Source organism: Heterodontus francisci, chromosome 7 (genome assembly GCF_036365525.1).
Source record: "Heterodontus francisci isolate sHetFra1 chromosome 7, sHetFra1.hap1, whole genome shotgun sequence".
Taxonomy (NCBI): Eukaryota; Metazoa; Chordata; class Chondrichthyes; order Heterodontiformes; family Heterodontidae; genus Heterodontus; species Heterodontus francisci.
The window spans coordinates 109961477-109982181 of NC_090377.1; the positions used below are offsets into that span (position 1 = coordinate 109961477).

The 20705-nt window shown below is 44.9% G+C and overlaps 1 protein-coding gene across 1 annotated transcript; it reads right to left on the reverse strand.

Moving 5' to 3' along the window:
• Positions 1-4770: 4770 nt before the first annotated feature.
• On the reverse strand, positions 4771-16531 carry LOC137371765 (secreted phosphoprotein 24-like). Its single transcript, XM_068034619.1, has 6 exons — positions 16429-16531; positions 16101-16204; positions 13076-13204; positions 9112-9393; positions 6262-6306; positions 4771-6129 (listed from the first exon to the last, which is right to left on the reverse strand). The coding sequence occupies exons 1-6, from the start codon at positions 16478-16480 to the stop codon at positions 6097-6099; spliced, it is 645 nt and encodes a 214-aa protein (XP_067890720.1). The 5' UTR covers positions 16481-16531; the 3' UTR covers positions 4771-6096.
• Positions 16532-20705: the final 4174 nt, after the last annotated feature.

The window sequence follows — 20705 nt, forward strand, 5'->3', positions numbered from 1 at the left end:
ACAAATCCCAAGCACCAGACTTTAGTCCCAGCACCATCAATCCTTCCTGCTCCCACTTCACAAGCCTCTCCTCCAATTACTCATGATGCTTCGCTACATCTTCTGCTTGGAGCCACACACCTGGCCTCTGCTACTGCCCTTACAATGACTTCCCCCTCTTGCACAGACTGACTGCTTCTTCCTCTCACTATGCAGTTGTGCCAAGTAATCTCACACACCTTCATAAATCTTTAGCTCCCACATTAGGCGGCACAGTGGCGCAGTGGTTGGCACCGCTGCCTCACAGCTCCAGTGACCCGGGTTCAATTCCAGGTACTGCCTGTGTGGAGTTTGCAAGTTCTCCCTGTGTCTGTGTGGGTTTCCTCCGGGTACTCCGGTTTCCTCCCACATGCCAAAGACTTGCAGGTTGATAGGTAAATTAGCCATTATAAATTACCCCTAGGATAGGTAGGTGGTCGGGAAATATAGGGACTGGTGGGGATGTGGTAGGAATATGGAATTAGTATAGGCTTAGTATAAATGGGTGGTTGATGGTCGGCACAGACTCGGTGGGCCGAAGGGCCTGTTTCAGTGCTGTATCTGTAAAAAAAAAAATTTACTCGAGGGGAGGCTGGTGCACACTGGGACAGAGTCCTCAAGAACGTTGCAAACTTTGGGCTGAATTTTCCCAACCTTTGAGAGACGGGCTGGGAGGTTGGGGGGGTGGGATCATGAAAATAGCGAGGGACGGCGAGTTGTGGAGTGTTCATCACCTTCCCAATGGCATTCGATTTTGTTGGGGGCAGGGAAGGCCGAAGATGGCCTTCACACCCAGAGGCCAATTGAGGCTCTTAAGTGACAAATCAGCTGCTGCTGGTATTTTACCAGTGCTGGATGGAGCCCCGCCATGTGGGAAGGTCACCCAGTGCAACAAGACAGCCTCCTGGTGGGCTTGGGTAGTGGGGCCCTCCTCCGTAGGCAATCTGTGGCCCATGGAGGGCCCCCGACAGCAAAAGCTGCCCTTACGCAAACAACCCCGTCTCCCGCCCTCAATGACCAGCCTCCCCCCCACTTGCTGTTCTTCCCGTCCCCAAGAACTGCTGTCTGTCTCTCTGCAGTAACGGCAGCAACATCAGGAGTGGCGGCCACCTCCGGTACTACAGGAACTATGGACCTCGGGTAAGTGGGACAGGCTTGTCGGGCCAGTCCAGCAGGCCACAGCAAGTGGGGGGGAGGCTGGTCATTGCTGGATAAATGCCCATTTCGTTGTTGTCAATGCTCCCTTAAGTTTTCAGAAGCTTAGCCAGCCACTACGAGGACAGTTCAAATAGATATAAATGGTTATGATATAGTTGCGATTATGGAGACATAGCTGCAGGGTGACAAAGGATGGAAACTGAACATCCAGAGGTATTTAATATTTAGGAAGGACAGGGAAAAAGGGAAAGGAGAAGGGGTAGCATTTTGTTGGTAAAGGAGGAAATCAATGCAATAGTGAGGAAGGATATTGGCTCGGAAAATCATGATGTGGAATCTGTATGGGTGGAACTAAGAAACACCAAAGGGCAGAAAACGTTGATGGGGATTGTCTATAGGCCCCCAAACAGTAGTGGAGGTGTAAAGGATGGCATTAAACAGGAATTTAGAGATGCATGCAATAAGGGTACAACTGTAATCATGGGTGACTTTAATCTACACATAGATAGGTCAAACCAAATTAGCAATAATACTGTGGAGGAGGGTTTCCTGGAGTGTGTACGTGATGATTTTTTAGACCAATACGTTGAGGAACCAACTAGAGAACAGGCTATCCTAGACTGGGTATTGTGCAATGAGAAAGGATTAATTAACAATCTTGTTATGCGGGGTCCCTTGGGAGGAGTAACCATAACATGATAGAATTCTTCATTAAGATGGAGAGTGAAGTAGTTGAATCCGAAACTAGGGTCCTGAATCTAAATAAAGGAAACTATGTAGGTATGAGACGTGAGTTGGCTATGGTAGATTGGGGAATTTTACTAAAAGGGTTGTTGGTGGATAGGCAATGGATAATATTTGCAGAATGTGTGCATGAATTACAACAATTATTCATTCCTGTCTGGCACAAAAATAAAACCGGAAAAGTAGCTCAACCGTGACTTACAAAAGAAATTAGGGATAATATTAGATCCAAAAAGGAGGCATATGAAATTGCCAGAGAAAGCAGCAAGTCTGAGGATGGGGTGCAGTTTAGAATTCAGCAAAGAAGGACAAAGAGGTTGATTAAGCGGGGGAGAATAGAATGAGAGTGAACTTGCGGGGAACATAAATACTGACTGTAAAAGCTTCTATAAATATGTGAAGAGAAAAAGATTAGTGAAAACAAATGTAGGTCCCTTAGAATCAGAAATGGGGGAAATTATAATGGGGAACAAAGAAATGGCAGAACAATTAAACACATACTTTGGTCCTGTCTTCACAAAGGAGGACACAAATAACCTCCCAGAAATGTTGGGGAAACAAGGGTCTAATAAGAAGGAGGAACTGAAAGAAATCAGTATTATTAAAAAAAGTAGTGCTCGGGAAATGAATGGGGTTAAAGGCTGACAAATCCCCAGGGCCTGATAATCTACATCTCAAGAGTACTAAAGGAAGGCCCTGGAAATAGTGGATACATTGGTGGTCATCTTCCAAAATGCTATAGACTCTGGAACAGTTCCTACAGATTGGAGGGTGGCAAATGTAACCCCACTAATTAAAAAAGGAGGGAGAGAAAAAACAGGGAATTAAAGACCAGTTAGCCTGACATCAGTAGTGGGGAAAATGCTAGAGTCTCTTATAAAGGATGTGAGAACAGAGCACCTGGAAAACATAAACAGGATTGGGCAAAGTCAGCATGGGTTTATGGAAGGGAAATCATGCTTAACAAATCTACTGGAGTTTTTTGAGGATGTAACTAGTAGAATAGATAAGGGAGAACCAGTGGATGTGGTGTATTTAGATTTTCAGAAGGCTTTTGATAAGGTCCCACATAAGAGGTTAGTTGTGCAAAATTAAAGCACATGGGATTGGGGGTAATATACTGGCATGGATTGAGAATTGGTTGACAGACAAGAAACAGACAGAGGAATAAAGGATCTTTTTCCGGGTGGCAAGCAGTGGCTAGTGGGATACCGCAGGGATCAGGGCTTGGGCCCCAGCTATTCACAATATATATTAACGACTTGGGTGAGGGGACTATATGTAACATTTCCAAGTTTGTAGATGACACAAAGCTTGGGGGTAATGTGAGCTGTGAGGAGGATGCAAAGAGGCTCCAATGTGATTTGGACAAGTTGGGTGAGTTGGCAAATGCATGGCAGATGCAGTATAACGTGGATAAATGTGAGGTTATCCACTTTGGTTGTAAAAACAGAAAGGCAGGTTATTATCTGAAAGATAGATTGGGAAAGGGGGAGGTGCAACGAGACCTGGGTTTCCTTGTACCCCAGTCACTGAAAGCAAGCAGATAGGTAGGCGAATGGTATGTTGGCCTTCATTGCAAGAGAATTTGAGTGCAGGAGCAAGGATGTCTTACTGCAGTTATACAGGCCTTGGTGAGACCACATCTGGAGTATTGTGTGCAGTTTTGGTCTCCTTATCTGAGGAAGGATGTTCTTGCCGTGGAGAGAGTGCAAAGAAGATTTACTAGGCTGATTCCTGGGATGGCAGGATTGACATATGAGGAGAGATTGGGTGACTAGACCTATATTCACTAGAGTTTAGAAGAATGAGATGGGATCTCATAGAAACCTATAAACTTCTAACAGGACTAGACAGGCTAGATGCAGGGAGGATGTTCCTGATGGCTGGGGAGTCCAGAACCAGGGGTCACAGTCTCAGGATACAGGGTATGCCATTTAGAACCGAGATGAGGAGAAATTCCTTTACTCAGAGGGTGGTGACCTGTGGAATTCTCTACTGCAGAAGGCAGTGGAGGCCAATTCATTAAATATATTCAAGAAGGAGATAGATATATTTCTTAATGCCTAAGGGATCAAGGGATATGGGGAAAAATCGGGAGCAGGGTACTGAATTAGACGATCAGCCATGATCTTTTTTGAATGCGGAGTAGGCCCGAAGGACCGAATGGCCTACTCCTGCTCCTATTTTCTATGCTTACCACTGAGTAACTTGCCAAATGCCACCACAAGCCACCTGAAAATCATTGCCCAATCTTCCACAGCATTTTAAATGGGAGCAGGTGAGTATCCCTTTGAGTAGTGCTGGATATGGCCGCCTCCTGAGCCACATCATGCTTTGTGGGTGGGTCCAGCAAATAGCAGCGACAGTGCTGATTGACATGGAGATTGCATCATCTGACTCCTATTTCAATACTTTAATTTGTCTCCAGCTCTCTCTGGTGGGACTGCTGCCACCTAAAATGAGGTCCACTCGAATATTGGAATCTCCAGCGATCATTTCTGTCCCATTACCTCCCCATTTATAGGTGTGAACAGGACGATAGTGAGACAAAAATTAGCCCCAATGTGCAAAGCTCAGAAGAACATCCTATAATTCATTAATTTCCATCACCCACTATAGCCATTCAATAGCCGCCATGAGTGAGTTTAACAACTCGGTGGCAAATTGTGCCAGATTAGGAGCAGTTTTGTGCTGTGTCATATGCCCGATAAGAGCTGGATTGAAATTATTCTATGCTTCTGGTTCACATTAAGAGAAAAAGGTTACACAACAATTAATATCACCGTGTGTGACCTGAGACAAACATTTATTAAATACAGACTGGGCCATGTACTATAATTTCTATCAGCAATAAAATCATCAATTTATTGATCAACTCTCAATCAAAAGTGTAGAACTATATAACAAAAATATAAATGTGGGTAGCACAATGCAACAAATGCAAAACAGGCAGAACAATTACATTCTCCTTAGAAGGTATTTGACAATTTCGAATGCACAGGTTCTTCTAAACGAAAGGGTGTAGGAATTGGCAAAATCAGTCCCTGTCTCCAAAAACACAGACTGTGCCAATTGACATCAGAGCAGTGTGGACAGCAGATGTTGAGAAGTAAATAGTACCCCCGCACTCTGTGACAGGAAACAGAGGGCCTGATTCTAAATAAGCATCTGAAGAAGAAAAATGAAGAGGAGCATAAACAAATTACAGGATAAATGACAGTTTTCATCCCCTCGTCCACATCCCTTCTCTTGTCTCGCTCTCCACATCCAACAGCTGTTGCTTTGAGCTCCAATGAATGGAAGCATTGAAGCTCCACAGGCAGGGCTATTTAGTGGGCTTTTTGTTTATACCACATTACTTGTCACATTGTACTCATTAGAAAAGAGGATTCCTAAGTTCTTTTATATTCTTTTCTTAACTATTTCCTATCCTTGCCCACAGAAACTCCTGTGTTGATAGACTGTTTAGTCTAAGGGCATGAAGCTCTCTTTTCTCTTTTTATATGCTAACAGACCCGCTGTGTACTTTCTGTTTTTATTTCAAATGACCTCTCTATAATCAGGAGACTGAGACTATTTGTACAGCAAGCTTTTCCGGGAACTAATTCCAATTTCAGGAGGAACTCTTCCAATAAGACAAGACTCAGCCATATTCATTGTTCACTTTTACCCATGGTACAGGGCTCCATCTTATAAAATGCTTCCACCAAGTTGTAATTGGCCGATACAGGTCTAGGTAGCTTATGACTTCAAGTCTTCTTACTGGGGAAATAAGGGGTGAAGATCCCATGTCACTTGCCCATTACCCCACTCCAGTTCCAATGCAGCTAAAGACCCAGCTCCCAGCAACAAACATTAGACTGAGGAAACTTGTCGTAAGTGTATGACAGGCAGGTTGCTCACTCTCTGCGTTAGAATTCCTAGTTTACCAGTGAAGTGAAAAGTAACAAGAGAATATCATCGAACATTATGTTGTTGCTCATCATATGATCATTTAACATGAAAGACAAAACACACATAAGGACATGTACAAAGTACAGAGATCTTTTGTTGTGATAACATGTCCCACTCATATATGAACAAGTAAAGTACAATTAAAAACATCTTCTTTAATCTGAATGAGGTCTTCTTGTGTTCACACTAAGTTCGGCCTTTCAGAAGTTTCATTCATGGTTAGTGTCGGGCTCTTGAATCATCATTGTGTTCCTGGAATGAACAGAATCAACAGAACTGTCATTTTCAGATGGACTGAGTTGAATTTGATTTCAGTGTTTTGTTGTTGTTGATAATCATGATCAAGAGGAAATTATTTGAAACAAAGTCCCCATTTATACTGACCTTTAAAGACTCCTCCAGTGATGATTCCTCTGAGGTGATTCTCATCTGTATTGAAACATTACGTGTATAGTTAGAATAGGGAACTAGTGATCTCAAACTTCAGAATCATCTCCAAACAAAAGATTTAAATAATATTACAGAACAAATGTGAAGAGCTAATTTCTTAAATTTCAGATGTGAGGTTGAGGCTCAGTGTTGAGGTGAATGGATTCTGTGCAGTACTGTGACAATCGATAAGGCACTTGTATAGTGGGTTGCATTGTGTTATTGTGCAATGGCTCCATGCTAAGAAGGACAATTCCTCTCTGGTCACTTTCTTTATAGACATTTCAGTCCTGAGAGAGCTAACACTGTGAACTTTTCCTGCTTACAGTAAGCATTTATTCAGAATGATTTGAAAAGTCAGTTCTACAGGAGTTCAGCTTTGCTCTCCTGAAACTTTGATCTTCAACATGTGACGATGCAACACTATGCACACTGTTAATGATAACGAACTTAATGGAGCCATTGACTAAATTAACCAAGATAGTGGTAAAAATAAACAACCCTAATCCCAAAAAATGTATTCATTTTCGACTGACTTATAAGACCTAATGAAAACTACCAGTATGGTATTGGCATTTATCTGCACGCTAACATTTCTGAACCTCAAACACACTCTAAAGGACAAGCTAGATGGGAAGTCAACCTATTTGAGGTTGGCTGGGATGGGTTTGAAGGTAACAGGTAGCCAATCTATACTACCCAGTGGTCAGTCTGAATACAGTAGGAAACATACTAAGCAAGGCCATGATTTTAAAATTCTCATCCTTGCTTTTGAATACCTCTATGGCCTCCCCGCTACCTATCTCTGTAACCTCCTGCAGTTCTACAACCCTCCGTGATCTCTGCGCTCCTCTGACTCTGGCCTCTTGTGCATCCCTGATTTGATTTTAATCACTCCACTATTGGTGGCTGTTCCTTCAACTGTAAAGGCCCTAAGCTCTGGCATTCCCTCCCTGAATTTTTTTTTACCTCTCTCTCCTCCTTTAAGATGCTCCTTAAAATGCTCTTTGATCAAGCTTTTGGTCACCTGTTCTAATATTGCCTCATGTGCTTGGTGTCAAACTTCATTTGATCATGTTCCTGTGAAGAGCCATGGGATGTTTTACAATGTTACAGGTGCATAAATATAAATTGTTGCAATTTGGGTGGTTCTTGTTCACACTTGGTGGGGCTGTTTTTGCTTTAGCAACAAACATATTGGGGCAATTTTTATTTTGGGTAGACATTGGGCATCAGGTGGGCAGAGGGTGGTGCTGACTGGAGTGCTGTCCTTGCTGAATCATTTTGATGGTCAAGTTGTATCTGCAGAATATGGGAAAGCTTTGGGTACTGAACCAGCACTCAGAGGTAGCTTACCAATCGGGGGAGGGGGAAGGAAGGGTCAAGTCTGGTGGCTCCTTTGTGGAGCTGAGCTGGAATTTGGGACTTAAAAAGGGGAGGAAGTAATGGAGGGGAGGAGGGGGAGGTGGCATGAATAGACTGGAATTGGGTGGTGAATGCTATTGTCGGATCATTCATGCTCCTCCTGCTCCCACAATAATCAGTGACATGGTTTATTTCAATCATGTTTTCAGTGTGACTGCAGCAGCCCTTTAAGGACCTCTGATTAGGCCAATTTGAGCCCAATACCAATGGGCGGAGCATGTGAAACAAAGGCTTTGCATATTGGTACCTGTAAATTGCATTAGAGCTCTACAAAAGGATGTAGGGTCCTGACCTGCATATGATAATTAGGCTCTCGATGGAAGCACACAGGCTTCCCTTTGGAAACTGGCTCAGAAATGTCTGCAGCCGGATCGGGAAGGGGTAATAAGTTCACCAATGCAGGTTTCAGAATGTTATCCCCCATTCCACCAATGGGCACCACAAAAACCAGCTCAACCTCAATTTGAGATCAGTCCAACAATCCTTCAGTAACGGCTGGGAAATACACCATGTAGGGATAAAGTCATCGCATCGAATTAACCCACCATTCAAATAAATAAAAGCATATTGCCGCCCTGATGGAATTACCACCTACCTAGATAAAGAGAAATAGTTAGAAGCAGACAGCACAGATTTCAAAAGGAGCCGTGCTTGATAAACCTCAGAATTCTTTGAGAGGCGAACACACATATTAGATGGGGAAAAAGAAAAACTTGCATATATATAGCACCTTTCACAGCCACTCGATGTCTCATAGTGCTTTACTGCCAATGAAGTACCATCACTGTTGTAATGTAGGAAACACAACAGATAGTATTCAGACAGCAAACACCCACAAACAGCAATGTGATAATGACCAGATAATCTGTTTTTATGATGTTGGTTGGGCCATAAATATTGGCCAGGAAACTGGGGATATTTGCTGCTCTCCTTCAAAATAGTGTCATGGGATCTTTTATATGCACCCAAGCAAGCAGGTGGGCCTTCAGTTTAACACCTCATCTGACAGACAGCACTTCTGACAATGGAGCACTCCCACAGTACTGCACTGGAGCATCAGCCTTGATTTTTGTGCTTAAGTCCTGGAGTGGGACTTGATGACTCGGAGGCAAGAGTGCTACCAACTGAGCCACAGCTGACACATGGAGTGTATGTAGTCTCCATGGATTTTAGGAAAGCCTTTGACAAAGGCCCACAAGAAAAATTACTGGAAAAGTTTATGAAATAAGGGGGAGGATAGAAAACTGGATCTGGGCCTAACTTCAGCTTGCAGAAATGTGGCATTCTTTCCCTCTCTTTTGTAGTTAAGGTAATTGGAAAACAGGATGATGTACAAGTCATGACCACCTGATTAACAACTTCAGAATGTTGTGAGATTACCTCTTCACTGCTGTTGATTGATTCTGATGATCCTCCATCATTGGTGAACCTTTCTGGCAGTTTTCTGTGACCTTTCCCCCCTTTGAAGGGTTTGCTGTGAACCTTCCCTCTTTCAGACAGTTCACTTTGATCTTTCCCTCCTTTGAATACTTCACTGTGACTTTTCAGTTTTTCCAATGAGTCACCGTTTCCCTTGGCCTTCTTAAAGCCATGACATTCCACATCAACATCCAGCACCTCATCAGCTAAATATTTAACACGACTTTTGCATGAAGCTGTCTCCTGTGAAAACAGAACCCATGTTACAGAAGAGCATTGTTGTGTGCAATTTCTGTATCCTGAAATCTCTTGTGTGCAGCTGCACGATATATCCCTGACAATTGGAGCCTGAGCTTGCAATCTGTTGTCCTTTTCTCATACAGTTCTTCGGAAAATGACTGTCTTCCTCTTGGATTCTTGTGACCCTGTGATGAGGTTCCGACCTCAGATTCGTGCCATCACTAAGATGCCTATTTCCACCTCCGTAACGTCGCCTGACTTTGCCCCAGTCTCAGCTCATCTATTGCTGAAACCCTCATTCATGCCTACATTACCTCTAGACTTGGCTATTCCAATGCACTCCTGGCTGGTCTCCCATGTTCTACTTGCCAGAAACTTGAGGTCATCCAAAACTCTGCTGCCCGTGTCTTAACTTGCACCAAGTTCCATTCCCCTATCAACCCTGTGCTCGCTGACCTATGTTGGCTCCTGGTCAAGCAATGTCTTCATTTGAAAATCCTCATCCTTGTTTTCAAATTCCTCCATAGCTTCACCCCCTCCCTTTCTCTGTAATCTCCTCCAGCCACACAACCCTCCAAGATATCTGCACTCCTCTAATTCTGGCCTCTTGTGCATCCCTGATTTTAATCGCTCCACCATTGGTGGCCGTGCCATCAGTTGCCTCGACCCCAAGCTCTGTTTTACCTTCCTTACCCTTCTCTGTCTCTCCACCTCTCTTTCCTCCTTAAAACCTACCTCTTTGACCAAGCTTTTGATCACCTGATCTAATATATCCTTTTGTGGCTTGGTGTCATACCTTGTTTTATAATGCTTTGGCAAAGTGCCTTGGTATGTTTTATTACATTAAAGGTGCTATATAAATATAAGCGGTTGTTGTTGGATTCCTCGGACATTGTCCTTAATATGAGCCCTGGGAGCTAGGACTAGTATCCAATGGAGAAAGTCAATGAGAATGAAATCTTGGGGGTACGTATCCCACTACTGGAAAATTGGGGTACAGAGAGAAATGTTCCAGATTTCCCTCTTACTAATTTGCCTGCGTTTATGTCTAGTTTTTTGTCTGTCTAGAATATTGCATGACTTTCAGTGGGGAAGGGTGTCTACATAATTGTGATACATGAGGCATCACAATTGTGTGGGATAGGCTGGATGCGCAGTATGTCTTTCCTTGTCTGTCATTTTCTGTGTGTTTGTATCTATGGTGACATAGGACTGCCTGCTGGCACAGAGATACATCCCTGACTCCAGACAGTTTGCTGGCCTCAGAGTCACTGGTATAATTCTGGTGTGCAATCCAGCCTGCACTGAGGAGTCTGTCCATTGCGGTGGGAGGAGGGTGAGAGGAAGGGGTGGAGCACCAGACTCTGGCGAATTGGCTTAGTGTAGTGTGGTGTGCTGGCTCTGTGCTGTTAGTTGAAGTTTGCCTCCGTCGCTCCACAATCAACTGCACTGACTTTTTGTTGTCTTAAATATTTTAATTCCTTCCAGACACCATTAACAGCAAATGAACATGTACAAATTAATAAAAGCAAAATACTGCGGATGCTGGAAATCTGAAACAAAAACAAGAAATGCTGGAATCACTCAGCAGGTCTGGCAGCATCTGTGGAAAGAGAAGCAGAGTTAACGTTTCGGGTCAGTGACCCTTCTTTGGAACTGACAAATATTAGAAAAGTCACAGATTATAAACAAGTGAGGTGGGGGTGGGGCAAGAGATAACAAAGGAGAAGGTGCAGATTGGACCAGGCCACATAGCTGACCAAAAGGTCACGGAGAAAAGGCAAACAATATGTTAATGGTGTGTTGAAAGTTGTTTAACATATTGTTTGCCTTTTCTCCGTGACCTTTTGGTCAGCTATGTGGCCTGGTCCAATCTGCACCTTCTCCTTTGTTATCTCTTGCCCCACCCCCACCTCACTTGTTTATAATCTGTGACTTTTCTAATATTTGTCAGTTCCGAAGAAGGGTCACTGACCCGAAACGTTAACTCTGCTTCTCTTTCCACAGATGCTGCCAGACCTGCTGAGTGATTCCAGCATTTCTTGTTTTTGTTATGTACAAATTAATGTTTTGGGGGAAGAGAGTTTCCCTCACCCATTTTGCACCTCCATCTGCTCCAGTTCCACTCAAAAATCCATGAAAAGAAGATGGGAAATGGTGGCCTTTCAGTGCATATTTTGGTTTGCTGTGGAATTCCTGGGGCACATCTACAGCACTTTGGCCCACTACATCCACAGTTATTCCCTACCAGTATTACAGAGCTCTGTCTGCTGCTCAGCTTTCTTCCAGCTGTTCCTGCCTCTGCCCCAGCATTTAGCAGGGGGTCCAGGCCAGAACTGAACTCCACCGACAGCAGGGACATAAGAACCACCCAGTCATGAAAGGGTGCTCAGCCCTCCCCTGCTCTATAATTATACATGCTGTTTTTACAGCACCAAAAATGGAATACAAATATGTATATTAGAACAAGATTGGACATTTTCCAATGGAAACTGCAGTATTGAGCAGTGAAAGTGGATTAATGCCAACCATGACACCATCATATGTGGCTTCCTGGTGTTGAAACTGCATCAACTGTGCACATTTTTTAATCTTCCTGTGTTTTGAAATAACTTTTGATTCCATCCAGGAGAAGGAATGAACCATAATTCCTAGCAGCACTGTACACAGTTTGCATGGGTCAAAGGTGAGAAATAGAATGGTGTCATATGCAGAATGTTTCTACGCAGCCAACAACCTCAAACAGTTAATTCACAAGTTGACAAATCCCTTTAATCTTGAGGCTTACATTGAAAATGCATCATTGGCATAATCACTAGTAATATCACCGAGCTAGTAAACTGGAGGTCCAGGCTAATACCCTGGGATCGTGGATTCAAATCCCACCATGGCAGCTGATGGAATTTAAATTCAATTAATTAATTAAAAATCTGGAATTGAACACTTGTCCCATTAATGGTGCCAAACCCATCTGGTTCACTAATGCCCTTCAGAAAAGGAAATCAGCTGTCCTTACCTGGTCTGGCCTACATGTCCAGACTTACAGCAATGTGGTTGACTCTCAACTGAAATGGCCTACCAAGCTATTCAGTTGTTAAGAGCAATTAGGGATGGGCAACAAATGCTGGCCTTGCCAGTGACGCCCACATCCCTTGAAAGAAGAAAAATAATTCTGAAAGGAGCATTATTTTGCCTCCTCAGCACACCCAATGATAGTTTTTTTAAATAATTGTCTCCCCTCACTCACTCTAACCCACCCAGCTGCTGGCAGCTCCACTTTGGAACAATAAAAATCCTCTGTAGAAGGACAACAGATAATCATTTCAAGCCCTGAATTCCACTTCTTCACAATGCTTAGAACAGCTAACCGAACACCCCATGGAGCTAAATGACTGACCTATGACTGCATACATTATACAACAACTATGTAGTGGTCTTCTGGCATGACAAGTCTCCACAGAATGAGACTATTCATTCACTCTATAATGAAGAAAATACTTTGCTGATCTTGCAAATTGAGCCCACAGCACTCTGGTTTAGAACAAACAAATGGCTGGTAAATGGGGTTTGTGTTCACAAAGTAAGTTATTGCTTGGTGTTTAATTTCACAGTAATCCATTAACGCCTGCAGTGCCAGTGAAGAAATGAAGGCGGAACATTTCTATGCCATAAACTTGGTACTCACAGCGATCTTTGCAGGCCGGAAATTGCAGCTGGAATCATCAAATTCCAGTCCAGAATTTTTGGAACACACAGTTTCTTTTACGGAAAATGCTAAGTCCACGTTGTAGGAGAATTTTCCTGTGGGAGAAAGCTATATGCAGAAATAGATGTCAATTATATGTCCACAAAAATGGTCACCGGCTGTGCTACGAGATATATATGCTGTGTCATTCCCAGCCACATAAGAAAAAGAAAGACTTGCATTTATTCTAGAGCCTTTCACAACCACTGGATATCTCAAAGCGCTTTACAGCCAATGAAGTACTTTTTGAAATGTAGTCACTGTTGTAATGCAAGGAAATGGAGCAGCCAGTATGCGCACAGCAAGCTCCTGCAAACAACAGTGTGATAATGACTAGATAATCTGTTTTTTTGATGCTGTTTGAGGGGTAAACATTGGCTAAGACACCAGGGAGAACTCCCCTGCTCTTCTTCAAAAGATTGCCATCAGATCTTTAATATGGATCTGAGAAGATAGGGCCTTGGTTTAACATCTCATCAGAAAGACAGCACCTCTGACAGTGCAGCACCTACTCCGTACTGCCTTGTCTTTTGGACTCAATGCCCTGGAGTGGGACTTGAATCTGGAACCATGTGATTTAGAGGCAAGAGTGTGAACAACTGAACCACGGCTAACAGGGTCAAAGAGGCCAAATGTCCTGTTTCCTGAATAACTGGCTCCCCATCACATGATAGGTTACATTGGAGGCTTGTCAATAATCCTGCTGGATTTCCACCATGTGATTAGTGAGCTGTGGTATCCTCTGTAAACCATCATGGCAGACAACAGCAGAGACTCTTCACTACGGTCAATTCGCTGCCTAGAGCTCAGTTATGTCATTTTAACAGGTTTCCTGCTCTACTAACCATGAGTACATGAAATACAACATGACTGGTACCTACTGTAAATTATAATGCTCTGTTACATACAGTATATAATGAGAACTGAATTGTAGATTAATCAGATTAATAAATTAGCTGATCGTGAGTGGTGAGAGGTTCTGTGCAATGTAGGACAACATCCTGGGGCTAGAACTCTCCCCCCAGGCCTTAATAATCTTACAATACGTGCTTGTGCTTGTCATGCTAAAACCCTCATCCATGCCTATTTTATCTTCAGACTCGACTATTCCAATGCTTTTTTCTATTAACCACCCACAATAAACTTGATCAATCAAAACTCTGCTGCCTGAGTCTGAACTCGCACCAAGTCCTGTTCCCCTATAACCCCTGTGCTCACTGACCTACAATGGCTCCTGGTTAAGCAACACATTGATTTTAAAATTCTCATCCTTGTTTACAAATCCCTCCATAGCCTCGCCGCCGCCCCCCCCCCCCCCCCCCCCCCCCCACCACCTTCCTATCTCTGTAATTTCCTCCAACCCCACAACTTTCTGAGATACCTGCACTTCTCTAATTCTGGCCTCTTGACCATCCCTTGAGCTGTCTTGGCCCTAAACTCTGGAATTCCCTCCCAAAACCACTCCACCTCTCCACCTCGCTTTCTTCCTTTAAGACACTCCTTAAAACCTACCTCTTTGACCAAACTTTTGGTCATCTGACCTGATGTGGCTTGGTGTCGAATTTTGTCTGATAACACTCCTGTGAAGTGCGTTGGGAAGTTTATTACACTAAAGGTGCTATATAAATATAAGCTGTTGTTGTTGGAGTGATTTAAGGATAGCTGCATAATTTCAGGGCTAAACAAAAATATTCCTCTGGCCATTCTTGGTGTCATTGATTGCATCTCATCCTGCTGGACAATCCGAAGGTTAGATTTTAACTGTCAGGCGGTGTGAGTGGGATGACCACAGGGCCCTCCAGCTGGAGCACTCAGTCCATCCTGAGAGGTGGGCTGAACCAGGCTGTTGTGACCCAAATTGGCAGCTCCAGAGCATCCAGAGGCTGAACCAGTCTGCAGAGAATTCATTCCATGGTGATGGGGGTTGGGTAGCGGTGGAGGGGGGTGGGGGGGTGGGGGTGATTGTTGGGGGGGGTGGTAGTTGTGATCACAGGGGTGTGATTGATGGGGGTGGAGTTGGGTTTGGTTGATTGGGCAGGGTAACTTTGATTGGTTGGGTGGGGGTTGGTTGTGATTCGACGGAGTTTTGGTGTGAGCGGGGGTTTGTGAATGTGGGGGAGGTTTGATTGGGTGGGAGTTGAATGTGATTGGTGGTTGTGATTGTGGGGGGGGGGGGCTTGATTGAGCAGGGTTTGGGTATGGTGAGGCGGGTTGTGGTGCGTTTGATTGGGTGGGGGTTGAGTATGATGGGGCGGGTTGCAGTGAGTTTGATTGGGTGGGGGCTGGATATGATGGGGCGGGATGTTTTTGTGGACATGGGAGGCATTGCATGAGGGAGGGATGAGCCTGTTCCAGTCGGTACTCCTCATTATTCCAGTAGACCTTGGAGGAGAACCACCTGCTCTCCCTGCCCAGACAAAGAGCATTTTAATGCCACCTCTTCCTCCTACTCAGCAAGTTGGTTGCTCTGACCAGGGGGACATTAAAACTTCATCCTGTAAATGTTGTAGGCCCCGACCTGTGCACATTCATGAGGTTCCCGCCCGAGGAGGGCCTGGGCTGCTCACGAAAATATAGTGGTAGCGTGGGAATGGGGCGCCATCACCTCAATTTCAACTCTAACACCTCCCAGATCCTCCCAGTCAGAAGGAGTTCAATTCCCTCTCCAATGTTTACTCTGTATTAATTTGCAAAAGAATAAAGAGGCGAAAGATAATTGTGATTTCCTAAATACAAATCTTGGAAGTAATTCAAATCTCGCTCACAACTGTAGATCTAAATTCTCCAACCACAGTTTCCAAAATCAAAGACTGAATTAGGATTTAAATTCCAGAACTGAGATTCACCATGAGTATGAGCATAACATAATATTCTGCTCCTGTTTAATAATGAGTGTCTAACTGCACTTTGTAATATTGTCGAAGATTTTAGAGGGTGAAACACACTAAGACCAGAATACACTTACATCCGTCACTGTGCTGCTGATTATGCCGCAAAGATGACTGATTTCACTTATTTCATTCAGCTTTATAACTGCAACTCTCAGAGCATCCTCAGGGTTGGGTACTCCTGCAGAGAGAAAAGGAAAGTTGTGCAAAAAACTCCAGGAAAATCATGACATCTCTGCCCGGGAGTTACTATTTAGTGTTCAACGGAATAAATTATTAACGACTGCACCACCACATGTTGGATTCTTTAGTGAATTTTTTTTACACATTGGTAAAGTATCAGTGACTGAATCTCATTCCCAATAACTCGTTGCTTTATGAGGTGCTGCTCTCTCCAGTACCTACCTGAGCAGTGGAGGATCTGCACTGCAGCAATGGTGAGGAGAAAGGATTTCATTCTGCCTCTTGTGTGATCAGCTGGCTGGTTTCTAAGAGTAAAGGAGCTGCTTCTCTCTCTCGCTCTGCCTTTTCCTTGCAGTGTTCAGTCTTTATATACTGCACCTCCACCACATTCAAACACTGACTCATATTTGCTCAGTTTGGTGATCCTGGGCACAGAAACCTGCTGACAAGTGGCTGTAATATGATTAAGGTTTCTTCTATTACAGCCAGATGTTCCGTTCTAAAATGTAATGGTTCAGCTGTTAATCTTTCAGAGTATGGAATTAATTCACCAAATGTGGAAATAACAGGGGTTTCAGCTGGATTCATATATCATTTTAATTCAATCTCTTAAGATGCTTTTTCCTCTTCTTTCAAGCTGTCTTTTCATTCAGAGAAAGAGACTTTCTTGCATTTGATTTTGTGCTTCACAGTTTCACCATTTCCTGGAGTGAATTAGTTTCCTCGCAAACCTATTTCTCTCACATGACACAAATGATCTAATTTTGTGAGTGATGTGAATTGTGGCAACGATCTGGTCAGGAGCTCAAACAGTTTAAATAATGCAGCTGCTGTGGAACAGTCACATTCCTTCTGTTGTGAATCACCCTAATATCCTTTTATTTCCTCTCTTTCCTCGCCAATTTTCACCCTTAGCTTGTGAGGAGAAAGCAATGCCTATGGTTTGGTAGTGTTTAAATGGATGGATTTTAGATAGAGGTGGTTCCTTCACTGAAGTACAAGAGCTTGAACCAGAGTAACTCCATCTATTGATCAGTGCCTTAGCAGATATAGAGTTCCTTTCATTAGGGACAGCATGATTAAAATGCTATTATATGCAGTTGTGGCAAGTTAATATGCAAAGCCTGATTGTTGTTATGGGTTAATGCCATTTATGCCCTTATTCAGCAAGAGTTAGTTGAAATTCGTCTTGCCTTGGGTGTGAACCAAATTGTTCTAAATAAGAATTACAGCTGATATTTCCGAGAATGTTTCCAGGGATGAGAGATTACAGTTACATGGACCTTTTCACTCTCTCTCTAGAGAGAGTAGACACATTACCTGGCAGGGGAGAGCCCATGATCAATGGCCTTTGATCCTGTTCTAGGTAGGTTTTTGAGTAAAATGCCTGTAACCAATTCTAGAGCTTTAGGCCAGGGGGTGTGTAACACCGTTCGGGTGGTGATGAAGGTTAATGACAGAGGTGCACCTGTGGACCATACCTTCTTCATTAAAAAAATCCTTATTGATTGCTGTGGATTCCAAGCTGCAGACATCTTCTGCCTGCAGGACTTCCCCAGCAGTGGATATTTCGACGCGATGTTCAAGAATGTGGCGGATGCATTAAGTTCCTGAAAGTGTTCAAGGAGAAGGGCAACCAGGCGCCGCTGTCCATCCTCAGAGAGGAGCCACTCTTCACGCTGCCGTCGCAATGCAACCGAGTGGTGACAATCCACCTCTACAGCCCCTATGTTCCTGTTATGGATGCACTCACCTTCCTCGCCAGGTACGTCAAAGTGGCCGGCTGCAGCACTGATGTCAAGGACCCATTTGGGATTTGGACCAGCAAGCGACAGGTCAAGGTGACCTTGAAGGTCGATGCCAATGGAGCCATCATCCATCCTCCGTCCAGCTTTGCTATCAGGGAAAGTCGAGGCTTCTTGGTCTATGCGGGGAAGCCCAGAGTTTGTTGCACCTATGGCAAATCTTGTCATGTGGCAGCCAACTGCAGCACAGTCGTCTGCAAGAACTGCAAGAAGGAAGGCCATCAGACCAAGGACTGTAAACGGATTAAATGCTGTAACCTGTGTGGTGGGGCAGGCCACCTCTACAAAGCCTGCCCTGAACGCTGCCTCAGTTATGCTCAGGCGGCAAGGTCCAAGGAAAGGCTGGGAGAAGGAATGGTGAACTCATCTGGTACTGGGAAGAAGACAAACAACTCTCTCCGCAGTGAGGAAAGTCTACCTGAGGAGGAGAAGAAAGGGGAGGCAGCTGCAACCAGCAACCGAACACCTAGCCCGTGCCCGGAAACCCCTCCTCTACAGACAGAATTGATGGAGGAAGAGGCAGCAAATGAACAAACTAGTCAGTGGCAAGTGGTACAAAGAAAAACTGCAAAGAAGAAACCTCCAAAAAAGGAACAGGCCAACACCCAAACCAGTGGCAAGAGGAGGCTAATGTCTGAGACTGACTACGGCAGCTCCTCCTCATTGGACAAGGAAGGGCCGGAACGACAGCACCAGCAAAAGAAGCGGCAGAACGCAAAGGAGCTGGAAGATAAAGCTCCCCAGTTCCAGGACACTGGAAGCTGTGATGGGCCCAGCACGCCCCAAACCCAAAGCGCTGAACCCAGCGCACCACAGCTCCGGGACACCTCGAGCAACGAAGGGTCTGGTGCATTCCAGTTCTGGGAAGCCGGGAGCAGTGATGTCTTCGAGGAGGGACAGAGGGGAAAGACACCAACAGCAGAGGACAGCCCAAGCCTTGCTACCTACAAGATCCCGCCCCCCCCCCCCCCACCCCCCGATGTCGCCCCAGCAGAACAACCTCCCTCCCCCCCACCCCTTGACTAACCAGGAGGGGTTTCTGAGCCCAGTGAATGTGAAACAGCTTGTGTACACCATGGGTAGGCAGGAACATACCCGAGGACTGGGACTAGCAAGGACACCTGGTGTGGTAGGCAACACCCAACTTTAAAACGTGTATAAAGATTGCTTCGATTAATGTGCATAGCATTAAATCCACTGTACGATGTGTTTCGACCTTGGACTACCTTGCCAAGGTCAAAGCTGACCTGCTGTTTCTGCAGTAGTGTGGAATACTGCACCTCAGCACCTACAGGCAATGGTCGCGACGGTGGTCCCACGGGCCATCGATCTGGTTGGGGGTAATGACTCCCGTTCCTCTGGCCTGGGTATTCTGCTGCGGGGAGGCAACTTCACCATCTCCAAAGTTAAGGAGGTGGTGGGCGGTCGCCTCCTTGTAGCAGATGTAATGTACAACAATGCTCCGCTCCGGTTGATCAACATGTACCCCCCTGGCTCAATGCAGTGAGCGGCTGACCGTTTTCCAGCAGCTCCCACTGCTGCTGGCAACACCCAGACTGGTCATTCTAGGCGGTGACTTCAACTGCACCATTAATGCAGCTGGACGATCCAGCAGGGATGACAGCAAACTGGGCACTACGTCCAGATTCCTAATAGAAACAGTAAAAGATCCCAAGCGGCACGACATCTTCAGCAAGCCTGCAAACATAGCGCAGCGTAGATACACCTGGTCAAGACCGGACAGGTCTGCCTGTTCCAGGATTGACTTCCTGTTGTGTCCCGTGCTTTCATGGTCAGATCCACCGACGTCTTCTCTGACCACTGCCTCTTACTGGCCGACTGTCACTTACAGGACGACCAGTGGGTTGGCAGGAGAAGCTGAATGTAAAACTGCTAACCCCAGAAAATGTTGAGGAACTCAAAAGGGATTACAAAGGTTGAAGATCCGTGAAACCCCTTTTTGAGTCTCCGGTGCACTAGTGGGAGGCGACCAAGGAGAACGTCAAGAGGTTCTTTATCTTCAAAGGTGTTCAGAGGGCGAGAGAGAGATAGAGGGAAATGTCCTGACTCTAGAAAAAGATGCAAAATCTGCTTCAGCTGCAGTCAATGGGGGTCGAGGTCAAGGAGGATCTCCAAGAGGTGAAGAGCCGGCAGGCCTCGCTCTTTGCCATGGAGTCCTCCAAGATCATCTTCCGGTCCAGAGTCTGCTCCATTGAGGATGAGACGTGCTCACATTTTTTCTTCCAAAAGATACACAAAGAAAGCTCTGTGATCAGCAGCCTGAAGGAAGAGGATCGCTCGGTAACGTCTTTGCAGTCCGACATACTAAGGATTGATAAATCCTTTTATGCTGGGCAGCACAGCCTCCCAGTCCTTCCTGTCATCTATCATGGAGGTCTTAGATGACAGCATGTGGGAGAGTCTGGACAAGCCACTAACTCTGGATGAGCTGACAAAGGCCGTCAGGTCTTTTGATACGAGTAAAACTCCCTGAAGCGACGGCTTACCGGTTGAGTTGTATTCGGCTCTGTAGGACTGGGTCGGCCCGGACCTGCTGGAAGTATACGAGAGTATGCTTCTGGCTGGCAGAATGTCAGAATCCATGAGGAAAGGCATCGTCACCCTCATCTACAAGCGGAAGGGGAAGAGGGCGGAAATCAGAAATTGGCGGCCCATCTCACTGCTTAATGTTGA

Excerpts from the sequence above, each read along its gene's own strand:
- LOC137371765 (XM_068034619.1), bottom strand. The coding sequence starts at position 16,480 with ATGAAATCCTTTCTCCTCACCATTGCTGCAGTGCAGATCCTCCACTGC. Across the intron at positions 16,205-16,428 it reads GCAGATCCTCCACTGCTCAG|GAGTACCCAACCCTGAGGAT; the intron begins GTAGGTACTGGA and ends TTCTCTCTGCAG. Across the intron at positions 6,130-6,261 it reads CACTGGAGGAGTCTTTAAAG|GAACACAATGATGATTCAAG; the intron begins GTCAGTATAAAT and ends TGTTCATTCCAG.